The sequence below is a fragment of the Amphiprion ocellaris genome, chromosome 3 (genome assembly GCF_022539595.1).
Source record: "Amphiprion ocellaris isolate individual 3 ecotype Okinawa chromosome 3, ASM2253959v1, whole genome shotgun sequence".
Taxonomy (NCBI): Eukaryota; Metazoa; Chordata; class Actinopteri; family Pomacentridae; genus Amphiprion; species Amphiprion ocellaris.
This window is the reverse complement of record NC_072768.1, coordinates 41,099,081-41,112,662: the sequence shown is the minus strand read 5'-3', so window position 1 is coordinate 41,112,662 and position 13,582 is coordinate 41,099,081. Positions and strand designations below refer to the sequence as shown.

At 47.2% G+C, this 13,582-nt stretch overlaps 1 protein-coding gene across 1 annotated transcript in view; it reads right to left on the bottom strand.

Moving 5' to 3' along the window:
* Window positions 1–13,582, bottom strand: part of lamb4 (laminin, beta 4) — a 69,193-nt gene that overhangs the window by 22,139 nt on the left and 33,472 nt on the right. Inside the window, exons 14-21 of the mRNA XM_055009098.1 lie at window positions 13,303–13,468; window positions 12,138–12,266; window positions 11,846–12,034; window positions 7,978–8,090; window positions 7,512–7,623; window positions 7,159–7,336; window positions 6,593–6,736; window positions 6,291–6,522 (exon numbers count right to left, since the gene is read on the bottom strand). Of these exons, the coding sequence (XP_054865073.1) occupies window positions 6,291–6,522; window positions 6,593–6,736; window positions 7,159–7,336; window positions 7,512–7,623; window positions 7,978–8,090; window positions 11,846–12,034; window positions 12,138–12,266; window positions 13,303–13,468 (1,263 nt within the window). The remainder of the gene's footprint in view (window positions 1–6,290; window positions 6,523–6,592; window positions 6,737–7,158; window positions 7,337–7,511; window positions 7,624–7,977; window positions 8,091–11,845; window positions 12,035–12,137; window positions 12,267–13,302; window positions 13,469–13,582) is intronic.

Below are 13,582 nucleotides of genomic sequence, written 5' to 3'. Positions count from 1 at the left end.
CATGTCAACAAATAAAATCAAATAAAATAAGATAAAATAAAATAAAATCTCACCGCATTACTGAGTATTAAAAGCCAGTCTGAAAAGATGTGTTTTGAGCCGGGCTTTGAAAAGGCCAAAGTCAGTGATGGTGCGCATGTCAGGGGGCAGTTTGTTCCAAAGTCTTGGCCCAGCGACTGAAAAGGCTCCATCACCCCAGTGTTTGTACCTGGCCCTAGGGACTTCCAGAAACAGCTGTTTAGAGGACCTTAACGCCCTGTTAGGGTTTCGGACAGAAAGAAGTTCCGTTAAATAAATAGGCGCAAGGCCGTGGAGGGCTTTAAAAACGAAAAGCAAAATTTTAAAATGTATCCTAAAAGAAACTGGAAGCCAATGGAGGGAAAAGAGGACCGGGGTGATGTGCTGACGCCTTGAAGTGATCGCCAGGAAACGGGCTGCCGCATTTTGCATCAACTGGAGGCGGCTCAAGGCTAACTGGGAAACACCAACATAAAAAGCGTTACAATAGCCTATTCGTGAGCTGATAAAAGCATGAATAGTCCTTTCAAGGCCGGTGCGATTTTAAAAAGGCTTTACTTTAGATAAAAGACGTAATGGATAAAAACTTGCTCTGACCACGTTGTCGATCTGTTTGACAAATGTGAAACTGCTGTCAAAAATAACCCCAAGGTTCTTCACAGACAGTTTTAGCTTTGAAAACACAGAGTCCGAATCAGCAAGAACATTGTCACCAAATAAAATGAACTCAGTCTTGTCCTCGTTTAGATGGAGGAAATTTTTCCCCAGCCATGACTTGATGTCATTGATGCAGTGTGTGAGGGACTGAAGAGCTCCACTTTTGTTTGGGAACACCGGTAAATACAACTGGAAATCATCAGCGTAGCAGTGAAATGCTAAATTATGCCTCGCTATAATTGACCCCAGTGGCAACATATACAGTGAAAATAGCGAAGGGCCCAAAATGGAGCCCTGGGGAACTCCACAAAACAAAGAGGCAACAGAGGAGGACAAGTCGCCAATCATTACAGAAAAAGTCCTGTTGGTTAGGTAAGAATCAAACCACTTGAGTACAGTACCACTGATGCCAACATAATTATTTAAGCGGGACAAGAGAATAGAATAGTCGACTGTATCAAATGCTGCCGTTAAGTCAAGCAGCACAAGGACAACAGGACACTTGGCATCAACAGACACAGCTATATCATTGTGAACTTTAAGCAGTGCAGACTCTGTGCTATGCCGTGACCTGAACCCAGACTGAAATTTTTCCAGAATAAAATTGTTTTCTAAAAATGCCTGTAACTGTGTAAAAACAATTTTCTCAAGGACTTCAGGGATAAAAGGTAAGTTAGAAACCGGTCTAAAATTAGATAAAACATTAGCATCGAGATGTGTTTTTTAAGAAGTGGTCTCACAACAGCATGTTTAAAAGAAGCCGGAGCACATCCTGAGCTAAGACAAGTGTTCATTAAAACCAAGAGGACAGGCCCAACAGTAGAAAACACCTCTTTAAGCAATTTAGTTGGGAAAACATCCAAAGGGCAATTTGTTGTTTTCATGTGTTTAACTACATCAGTAAGGGATGAAAGGGAGATGGGCTCAAAGTGGTCAAACACTGGAGAGAGTGGGGTTGTAGCAGACTGATCTGGGCTGATACTGCTGCTGCACAATGCTCTCACAGACATCACTTTGTCCACAAAAAAGCGTAGAAAGTCCTCACATGTAGAAACTGTGGCATCAGACAGGATTGTTGTGGGGGCTCACAACAGAATTAATAGTACTGAACAACACATGGGGGCAGAGTCCATTAGTTGAGATAATATCCGACAGATATTGTGATTTAGCCTCCTTCACAGCCTTCTGATAATGAACGAGACTGTCCCTCAGTATCTCCAGCGATACATGTAGCCTGTCCTTTTTCCAGTGTCACTCCGCCTGTCTGCAGCGCTGTCTGAGGGCCCGGGTTGAATCATTCAACCAGGGATCAGTCCTGGGCTTGGTGGACCTGGACCTAATAGGGGCGATAGTGTCCAGGATCTCAGAACAAGCTGAGTAGAAAGATGACAGGAAGCTGTCTGGGCATCCAGTAGGATTAATTCCATCACAAGCATAAAACTCAGAGTCCATAAAAGCAGTCTCAAACTCTGCAGCTGTTGAAGAAGTAATAATCTGATGGCGAGATGCTGGGACGGGGGGCTTTCCAACAAGTGGAGGAGCAAGAACTTCAAAAATAACTGGGAAATGATCTGAGATGGGAGTCTCAGATATTTCAACAAGTGACACCTTAAGCCCATGAGAAATAATTAAGTCCAATGTATGCCCAGCACTATGTGTAGGACCATCCACAGTTTGAATAAGGTCGAAGGATGACAGTAGATGTTTGAAATCAGTGGCCAGCTGATCAGACGGACAAAAAACGTGAATGTTAAAATCCCCACAGATTAAAAGCTGTTCATATTTAGAGGCCACCTCTGCTATGAACTCAGAGAACTCCTGAATAAAGTTCTTGTTGTATTTAGGGGGATGGTAGACCACAGCACATAAGACTGGACAAGATAATTCCACTGTGAACAACTGTACTTCAAAACAGGAATAATGATTTACATGCAATGGTTTGCATGTGAAATTATCCTTAAAAACTGTGGCGACTCCGCCCCCTCCACCTGACTCTGCCCCATCCACCTGATGCTCGCGGTGTGCTGAGGAAAGAGCAGCGAGGGGGGAGGAGCTCAGTGAAAGCGCTGTCGTCACCGGGTTTAATCCACGTTTCAGTCAACATCAGAAAATCCAGCACGTGTGTTGAGAAGAAATCATTCAGGATTAAAGTTTTATTTGTTAAAGACCTCGTATTAATGAGGGCGATGCGCATCAATGTGTGGTCGGTTCGCTTGGAACCATGAGCAACAGGGCGGAGATTTCCCCGCACGGAGCCTCGTCTGCAGATGCTGACACGCCGCAGGTGGCCAGAATGTGTGTAGCCGGCATCTGGAACAGCTCATCGGAGCCAGCTGACCTCCGAGGAACACCGCACGATGAGGCCGTCATATTCCCTGGGAAACCGCAGCAGGTGACGACGATCATACTTCGAGGACTGCGTCATGTAGGCTCTCAGTCGAACAAGGACGCTGCTTCGTTTCCCCTGCTTTCTGTGGCGACATTTGCGGGGCGGGGGAACAGGTAGATGCCGCAGGTAGTGGGGAAATGGTAGACGCCGCAGGTAGTGGGGAACAGGTAGACACCGCAGGTAGTGGGGAACAGGTAGACGCCACAGGTAGTGGGGAACAGGTAGATGCCGCAGGTAGTGGGGAACAGGTAGACGCCGCAGGTAGTGGGGAACAGGTAGACACCGCAGGTAGTGGGGAACAGGTAGACGCCGCAGGTAGTGGGGAACAGGGAGAGTCCGCAGGTAGTGGGGAACAGGTAGAGTCCACAGGTAGTGGGGAACAGGTAGAGTCCACAGGTAGTGGGGAACAGGTAGACACCGCAGGTAGTGGGGAACAGGTAGAGTCCACAGGTAGTGGGGAACAGGTAGACACCGCAGGTAGTGGGGAACAGGTAGAGTCCACAGGTAGTGGGGAACAGGTAGAGTCCACAGGTAGTGGGGAACAGGTAGACACCGCAGGTAGTGGGGAGCAGGTAGAGTCCACAGGTAGTGGGGAACAGGTAGACACCGCAGATAGTGGGGAACAGGTAGATGCCGCAGGTAGTGGGGAACAGGTAGACGCCGCAGGTAGTGGGGAACAGGTAGACACCGCAGGTAGTGGGGAACAGGTAGAGTCCACAGGTATTGGGGAACAGGTAGATGCCGCAGGTAGTGGGGAACAGGTAAATGCCGCAGGTAGTGGGGAACAGGTAGATGCCGCAGGTAGTTGGGAACAGGTAGAGTCCACAGGTAGTGGGGAACAGGTAGAGTCCACAGGTAGTGGGGAACAGGTAGAGTCCACAGGTAGTGGGGAACAGGTAGACACCGCAGGTAGTGGGGAACAGGTAGATGCCGCAGGTATTGGGGAACAGGTAGATGCCGCAGGTAGTTGGGAACAGGTAGAGTCCACAGGTAGTGGGGAACAGGTAGACACCGCAGGTAGTGGGGAACAGGTAGACGCCGCAGGTAGTGGGGAACAGGTAGACGCCGCAGGTAGTGGGGAACAGGTAGACGCCGCAGGTAGTGGGAAACAGGTAGAGTCCACAGGTAGTGGGGAACAGGTAGAGTCCACAGGTAGTGGGGAACAGGTAGAGTCCACAGGTAGTGGGGAACAGGTAGAGTCCACAGGTAGTGGGAACAGGTAGACGCCGCAGGTAGTGGGGAACAGGTAGATGCCGCAGGTAGTGGGGAACAGGTAGATGCCGCAGGTAGTGGGGAACAGGTAGATGCCGCAGGTAGTGGGGAACAGGTAGATGCCGCAGGTAGTTGGGAACAGGTAGAGTCCACAGGTAGTGGGGAACAGGTAGATGCCGCAGGTAGTGGGGAACAGGTAGATGCCGCAGGTAGTTGGGAACAGGTAGAGTCCACAGGTAGTGGGGAACAGGTAGACACCGCAGGTAGTGGGGAACAGGTAGACACCGCAGGTAGTGGGGAACAGGTAGATGCCGCAGGTAGTGGGGAACAGGTAGAGTCCACAGGTAGTGGGGAACAGGTAGAGTCCGCAGGTAGTGGGGCACAGGTAGACGCCGCAGGTAGTGGGGAACAGGTAGACACTGCAGGTAGTGGGGAACAGGTAGATGCCGCAGGTAGTGGGGAACAGGTAGACACCGCAGGTAGTGGGGAACAGGTCGATGCCGCAGGTAGTGGGGAACAGGTAGATGCCGCAGGTAGTTGGGAACAGGTAGAGTCCACAGGTAGTGGGGAACAGGTAGACACCGCAGGTAGTGGGGAACAGGTAGACACCGCAGGTAGTGGGGAACAGGTAGACGCCGCAGGTAGTGGGGAACAGGTAGACGCCGCAGGTAGTGGGGAACAGGTAGACGCCGCAGGTAGTGGGGAACAGGTAGAGTCCACAGGTAGTGGGGAACAGGTAGAGTCCACAGGTAGTGGGGAACAGGTAGAGTCCACAGGTAGTGGGGAACAGGTAGACGCTGCAGGTAGTGGGGAACAGGTAGATGCCGCAGGTAGTGGGGAACAGGTAGATGCCGCAGGTAGTGGGGAACAGGTAGAGTCCACAGGTATTGGGGAACAGGTAGATGCCGCAGGTAGTGGGGAACAGGTAGATGCTGCGGGTAGTGGGGAACAGGTAGATGCCGCAGGTAGTTGGGAACAGGTAGAGTCCACAGGTAGTGGGGAACAGGTAGATGCCGCAGGTAGTGGGGAACAGGTAGATGCCGCAGGTAGTTGGGAACAGGTAGCGTCGACATGTAGTGGGGAACAGGTAGACACCGCAGGTAGTGGGGAACAGGTAGATGCCGCAGGTAGTGGGGAACAGGTAGAGTCCACAGGTAGTGGGGAACAGGTAGAGTCCGCAGGTAGTGGGGCACAGGTAGACGCCGCAGGTAGTGGGGAACAGGTAGAAACTGCAGGTAGTGGGGAACAGGTAGATGCCGCAGGCAGTGGGGAACAGATGCCAGGAATGGTAGGAGCATCTTTGATTGTCCACTACAGTAGTAGATCGTTGGCCTTATCACTAAATCACTAAAATCTAGGAGGGTCTGGCGATCATACACCAGCAGCGGTGACACATCATTAACAAAAAGTGAAATTAACAGTAGTAGCAGCAAAACATGGAGCAGAGGTAGACGACCTGCCATACACAGTGGCGCCATCTTGATCATTTTTATAGATGACCTGTCACTGCTGGGTCCAGTGCTGTGTGTGTAGTTGATAGTTAATTGTGTAGTTGGTAGTTTAGTGTGTAGTTAGTAGTTTGTGTAGTTGGTAGTTTATTGTGTAGTTAGTATGTATAGATGACCTGTTACAGCTGGGTCCAGTGCTGTGTGCTACTGTGTGTAGTTGGTAGTTTAGTGTGTAGTTAGTGGTTTGTGTAGTTGGTAGTTTATTGTGTAGTTTGTAGTTTAATATATAGTTAGTCTAGATGACCTGTTACAGCTGGGTCCGGTGCTGTGTGTTACTGTGTGCAGTTGGTAGTTTAGTTTGTAGTTTAGTGTGCAGTTAGTCTAGATAACCTGTCACAGCTGGGTCTGGTGCTGTGTATTACTGTGTGCAGTTGGTAGTTTGTGTAGTTGGTAGTTTATTGTGTAGTTTGTAGTTAGTCTAGATGACCTGTTACAGCTGGGTCTGGTGCTGTGTGTTACTGTGTGTAGTTGGTAGTTTAGTTTATTGTGTAGATCCTATAGATGACCTGTTACAGCTGGGTCCAGTGCTGTGTTCCCTGCAGTTCAAACACTCTCCGTTCTCTGGATCGCAGTCCTCCGACAGGCCGTTACATCCACAGGGCCGACACCGGGGGAAGCCCCAGAATCCCGCCTGGCAGCGGTCGCAGCGTCGACCCGCTACCTCGGCCCGACAGGCGCACTGACCTCTGACCTGGTCGCAGAGCTCCGACAGCGAGCCTGCAGGGTCGCATTCACAACCTGGAAGACAGAGATCCAGTCAGAGGCCTGAAACATCCTCAGGAAGTCTATCTCTCAGTAAACTTCTTACGTTGGCAGCCTTCAGATCCAAAGCCGAATGTCAGTGGTGCACAGGTGTCACAGCAACGACCAATCACGTTTGGTTTACATTCACAGAGCCCACCCAGTTTACTGCAGTAAGGTCCACGAGAGCCAATCACGTTACAGCCACAAGCTGCCCGCGGGTAGAACACAGAGAGAGAATATAAGAATTATTCAGGCTTTAATTCTGTTCAGTCAGATCTATTTAGTGAAAACTCACAACATATCATCTCACAGAGCACATGAAGGAAACTCATGAAGTACGACCTCCACTAATTAGACTGAACTAACAAACGTTTCCGTTTTTTTATTAGACTGAACTAACAAATGTTTCCTTTATTCATTCATCTGAACTAACAAACGTTTCCTTTATTCATTCATCTGAACTAACAAACATTTCCATTATTTATTAGACTGAACTAACAAATGTTTACTTTATTTATTAGAGTGAACTAATAAACGTTTACTTTATTCATTCATCTGAACTAACAAACGTTTCCTTTATTCATTCATCTGAACTACCAAACACCTCCTTTATTTATCTAAACTACTTACGAACAGCTCCTTTGTGGATTCTTGCCGACAGACTCTTGATGAGTCCCTCACACACCTCTGGCAGCGACTCCTCAGAGCCGAGGTCAGCCAATCCAGAGCAGCGAAAGCGACGGAAAGAGTCGAGGTCCATCTGGGAGCAGAAGTCCTGGACCGACTCGACTCTGGGAATCAGTCCCATCTGAAAAACAACCAGATTCTCAGTGTCCAGGTTTCTAGGAGGACATTTTACCAGAGGGACACTTTCTACAGAAGCTCCTAGAAACACCAGTAAACGTTTGATGAATGTATAAAATCTGAATCAGTGATTGACCAATCACAGTGAGTTTCAGCTGATCACATGACCACTTCCTCACCGAGTCAACCAGGATGTGTGAGCTGTCAGATCCAGACTGTTTGGTAAAAACTACGTCCACGAAATACCGGCCTCCTGCATTCAGACACAGTGGCCAGTCCAGGACCCCTCCTCTGTAAACAAACAACAACAACTTTAAACAAGCAGAGGACGACTGTAAACAAACAACAACAAGAGTAAACAAACAGAAGAAAACTGTAAACAAACAGAGGGCAACTGTAAACAAACAAGCAGAAGAGTAAACAAACAGAGGAAAACTGTAAACAAACAGAGGACAACTGTAAACAAACAGAAGAGAAAACAAACAGAGGACAATTGTAAACAAACAAACAGTAGAGTAAACACAGAGGGCAACAGTAAACAGCCTGCTTTAACTCGTTGGCTCATTGAACATCCAATCATATCACAGACGTTCATCGCATGATTAGTGATGCTTCCTGTCCCACCTGGGTGGTCATGTGACTCACCTGGAGTTTCCAGGAAGAATCAGAGTGTCACTTCCTGCCGGGTCGATGCTGCAGCCGCCGTCACCCGGCAACAGCATGATGATGCTTATTGAAGCCAGCCAATCAGACGGAGACTGCAGAGTGAGATCAGCTGACATTAATACAGAATTAATACATTTAATTACTGCATTAAATGAACTTTACTGGTTAATAACCGGCTTTTATTGGCATGTTGATATTTTTAAATCCCACTGGTTTATCTGTGACTTTAAAAATTTACCACATGAAGTTTTCAAAAATGAAATGAGATACAGTTGAAGACTAAATTATCAGCCCCTCTATGAAATTTCAATTGTTTTTTTTTTAATTCCCAAGTGCTGCTAAACAGATGAAGGAATTTTTAACAGCGTTTCCAAATATCCTAGTTTTATTTTGGATGCTCACATTATTTTACTTTGCACACAGAAACACAACTATTTAACAAAAACCAGAAACTAGCAGGTCAGAATGATTAGCCCTGATGCTAACGGTCAGCTGTGTTTCCTTTCTGCTGGACACCAGTTGCAGTCTTTGTTGTAGTTTGGAAGAGTCTGACGTCTCCTGAGGAACTCCAGCCTGTTCTTCTCCAGCTAATCTCTCCAGCTCCTACAGATCCGATGGTCTTCTGGCATGGACCAGGTCTTCAGTTGACCCCACAGGTTTTAATGGGATTCCAGTCAGGGCTTTGTGCAGGCAGTCAGCAACGTTCACTTTGGTTTTCTGGAGGTAGCTGTGATGCCCTCCACATCTGGCTCCTGCCCCTCCCTTGCCTTTCTCCTCAGGTGCGCAGCTGTGACCAATCCGCTCATCTGGAATTGGCGGCTGGTGACAATGATTACTCCTCTGCTCTGTTAGTTCTGACTCATTCAGGTCTAGCTCCTCTAACTGGATGGATGGATGGATGATGGATGGACGGATGGATGGGTGACAGATGGATGGATGGATGGATGGATGGATGGATGGGTGCAGATGGATGGATGGATGGATGATGGATGGATGACAGATGGATGATGGATGGATGGATGATAGATGGATGGATGATGGATGGATGGATGGATGGATGACAAATGGATGGATGGATACTTTATAAATCTATCTATCTGCCAGCTGCTCTGGCTTTCCTGCCTCCTCCACTGTCTGCTTCTGGCTCCCTGTATCTCCCGCTTCCTGTCTCCTTGGTTGGGTCTCCACACTCACCAGACTCCCTCCTTCCTCCTTCCTCCTCGTCCATCAACCCCACCGACCCCACTGACCCCACTGACAACGCTGACCTCACCAACCCCACCAGCCCTGTCGACCCCACCGACTCATCAACCCCACCAGCCCTGTTGACCCACCGACCCCATCGACCCCACCATCCCCATCGACCCCACCGAGCCAAGCCTGACGCTCCATTTCTCGTTCCTGAGCAAAGTTCCTCACTCAGTCTCTAAGGCCAGGTAGTGTGTTGTGTGTAGTTGTAGTGTTTTGTGTGTAGTTGTACTGTGTAGTGTGTAGTTGTACTGTTTAATGTGCAGTTGCGTGTGTAATTGCAGTGTTTTTGATGTAGTTTAGTTTCTGGTGCTCTGTCTTCCTTGTCTCGGGGTTTACTAGATCTGCGATCAGCGCGACTTCCAGTTGTAGTTCTGAAAACCATATTTGTTCTTTTTGTCTATCTGTGATATTCTGGTGTGTAAATAAAAATGTGATGTTTTACATGTTTCTGCCATGTGTCATTGTTGTATGTAAGTTCCAGTCTTCGCCTCATAATGGTAGATCTCTGCCAGCGACGGATGTTTTTGGTCCTAACGATAGCTCTCCACCAGCGACAGATGTTTTGGGTCATAACGGTAGATCTCCACCACTGACGGATGTTTTGGGTCATAACAGTAGATCTCCTCCAGGGGCGACGGATGTTTTGGGTTGAAACGGTAGATCTCCAACAGGAGTGACAGATGTTTTTGGTCGTAACAGTAAGTCTCCACCAGTGACGGATGTTTTGGGTCGTAACGGTAGAAATCCACCAGCGACGGATGTTTTGGGTTGTAATGGTGGATCTCCACCAGCGACGGATTTTTTGGGTCGTAACGGTAAATCTCCACCAGCGACGGCTGTTTTGGATCGTAATGGTAGATCTCAACCAGAAGTGATGGATGTTTTGGGTCGAAACGGTAGATCTCCACCAGCGACGGATGTTTTGGGTCGTAACGGTAGATCTCCACCAGCGACGGATGTTTTGGGTCGTAACGGTAGATCTCCACCAATGATGGATTTTTTGGGTCGTAACGGTAGATCTCCACCAGGAGTGATGGATGTTTTGGGTCGTAACGGTAGATCTCTATCAGTGACGGATGTTTTCAGTTGTAACGGTAGCTCTCCACCAGGAGTGACGGATGTTTTGGGTCGTAACGGTAGATCTCTATCAGTGACGGATGTCTTCGGTCGTAATGGTAGATCTCCACCAGTGACAGATGTTTTGGGTCATAAGGGTAGATTTTCACCAGTGTAGGATGTTTTGGGTCGTAATGGTAGATCTCCACCAGCGACAGATGTTTTGGGTTCTAACAGTAGATCTCCACCAGCGACAGATGTTTTGAGTCGTAACGGTAGATCTTCACCACGACAGATGTTTTGGGTCGTAACAGTAGAGCTCCACCAGGAGCGACAGATGTTTTGGGTTGTAACAGTAGAGCTCCACCAGGAGCGACGGATGTTTTCAGATGTAACGGTAGATCTTGACCAGAAGTGACAGATGTTTTGGGTCGTAATGGTAGATCGTCACCAGTGACGGATGTTTCAGGTCGTAACGGTAGATCTCCACCAGCGACAGATGTTTTGGGTCATAACAGTAGATCTCCTCCAGGGGCGACGGATGTTTTCAGTCTTAACGGTAGATCTCCACCAGTGATGGATGTTTTGGGTCGTAATGGTAGATCTCCACCAGCGACGGATGTATTGGGTCGTAACGACAGATCTCCACCTGGAGTGTCGTTGTCATGTTGAAGACACAGCGACGACCCAGACCCAGTTTAGCAGCTGACTGCTTGTGGTTTTCTCTCAAAATCTCTATATATCCTTCTGTCTTCATGATTCCTTCAACCTTGACAAGATTCCCAGTTCCAGACACCCTGAAGCATCTCCACAGCATGATACTGCCACGGCCGTGTTTAACTGTGGTGTTCTTTGGGTTCTACGCCTCTCCCTTTTTTCTCCAAACAGAAACGACATCTCTAGTTTGATCTCATCATCTCCAAAGGACGCTTCCAGTCTTCATAATCTTTCTCCAGGTTGACCTCAGCAGATTTCAGTCTGATTTGAAGCCTCTCCTCAGTAGAAGTGAAGGGTTCGTGTTCAGTCCATTTCTGTGTCTTCTCTGAAACTACAACTCCTGACTTCTCTAAGTCATTAACTGATGTTCTGGTGGTTGTTCTAGCATCTTTAGACACATTTCTCACTAGTTTTCTCTCCAGAGTCTTTGAGATCTTTGGCTTCCTCCCTCTGCCAGACCTGTTCTGTACTGTGTCACTCTCTTTGAATTTCTTGACAAAGACAAAGTGTTGTCTTGCAGTTGTGTTTGCTCTGATCATTCATGTTTTCATTAAAATGGTTCATATTTCACTAATTCTGCTCGGTATGAAGACTTGTGAGCACAACTGTACATTTACAATATTCTACGGTTCTTAATTTAAGTTCTTCAACTTTAGAATTTTATTGTTTTTCGTATTTGTCAGTTCTTCTGCAAGAACTCTTCATTAAACTCTGATTTCTGTCATGGTAAAATTAAATGTCTGTTTTCAACTTTCAGCTCATAGTTTAAAATGAAAAAACTTTTTATCAGTCAGGACCAGGACCAGGCTGAGGTTCTGCTCACCTCTGGTTCATAGCGGATCACCAGCTGGTACTCCATTGATGACGGGAGGTTGTCCACGGTGAATCTAAGCCCCGCCCCCTCCAAGACTCTGACCAATCCCAGGCCGGTCCAGGTTACAGGTTGATCAGCTGACCTCTGGCGAGGAATGATCTGCAGGGCGTGGCCCAGCTCCAGAGGGATGCTGTTTTCCTGCAGGACCAATCAAACGTCAACGGGACTCAGAAGGACAATCTGATTGGACAGATGGTGACACTAGCCTCTATCATTGGTCAGAGTCTAACAGGTATCCCACCTGTCCTTGTCGCTGCCGGCGGGCAAGTCTCCGAGTCCTCCGGACCACGACGACTCGTCCGTTAGAGACCTGAAAGTCGAACCCTCGCTCTCTGAAGTACTGCTCACAGGGAGGTAGTGCTGGATTCAGCTGAAATTACATAGAGATACTGCATGTAAGTACACACAGATACTGCATGTAAATATGCACTAATACTGCGTGTAAGTACGCACTAATACTGCGTGTAAGTATAAATAATTACTGCGTATAAGTACGCACTAATACTGTGTGTAAATACGCACAGACACTGCATGTAAATACGCACTAATATTGCGTGTAAATACGCACTAATACTGCGTGTAAGTACGCACTAATACTGCGTGTAAGTACGCACTAATACTGGGTGTAAGTATGCACTAATACTGCGTATAAGTACGCACTAATACTGCATGTAAATACGCACAGATACTGCATGTAAATACGCACAGATACTGCATGTAAATACGCACTAATACTGCGTGTAAGTACTCACTAATACTGGGTGTAAGTACGCACTAATACTGCGTATAAGTACGCACTAATACTGCGTGTAAATACACACAGATACTGCATGTAAATACACACTAATATTGCATGTAAATATGCACTAATACTGCATGTAAGTACGCACTAATACTGGGTGTAAGTACACACAGATACTGCATGTAAATACGCACTAACACTGGGTGTAAGTACACACTAATACTGCGTGTAAGTACGCATTAATACTGCTTGTAAGTACGCACTAATACTGCATATAAGTATGCACTAATACTGCATGTAAGTATGCACTAATACTGCGTGTAAGTACGCACTAATACTGGGTGTAAGTACACATTAATACTGTGTGTAAGTACGCATAAATACTGCGCATAAGTATGCACTAATACTGCGTGTAAGTACATACTAACACTGGGTGTAAGTACACACTAATACTGCGTGTAAGTACGCATTAATACTGCTTGTAAGTGTGCACTAATACTGCATGTAAGTATGCACTAATACTGCGTGTAAGTATGCACTAATACTGCGAGTAAGTACGCACTAATACTGCATGTAAGTATGAGCTAATACTGCGAGTAAGTACGAGCTAATACTGTATGTAAGTATGCACTAATACTGCGTGTACTGCATCACTTTTACACACCAGAGAAGAAGAAGAAGGAGGCGGAGCTCCTGGAAGCGGCACGGCAAGCTCTGCCTCATACAGGAAGTAGTTCAGTGAAGGCAGGAAGTAGCCGGGGGCGGAGTCAGAGCAGCGTCGACCAATCATGTTGGGAAAACAGAGACATTGTCCGTCCTCTGGAGAACACCTGAGGAGGCAGGTCATAGTTTACCCAGAATGCATTGCTCTGAGTAGCACAGGTGTCGTGAAGATGTAAAATCTAGAATAAATATTATGTAAGATATATAATATATAACAATGT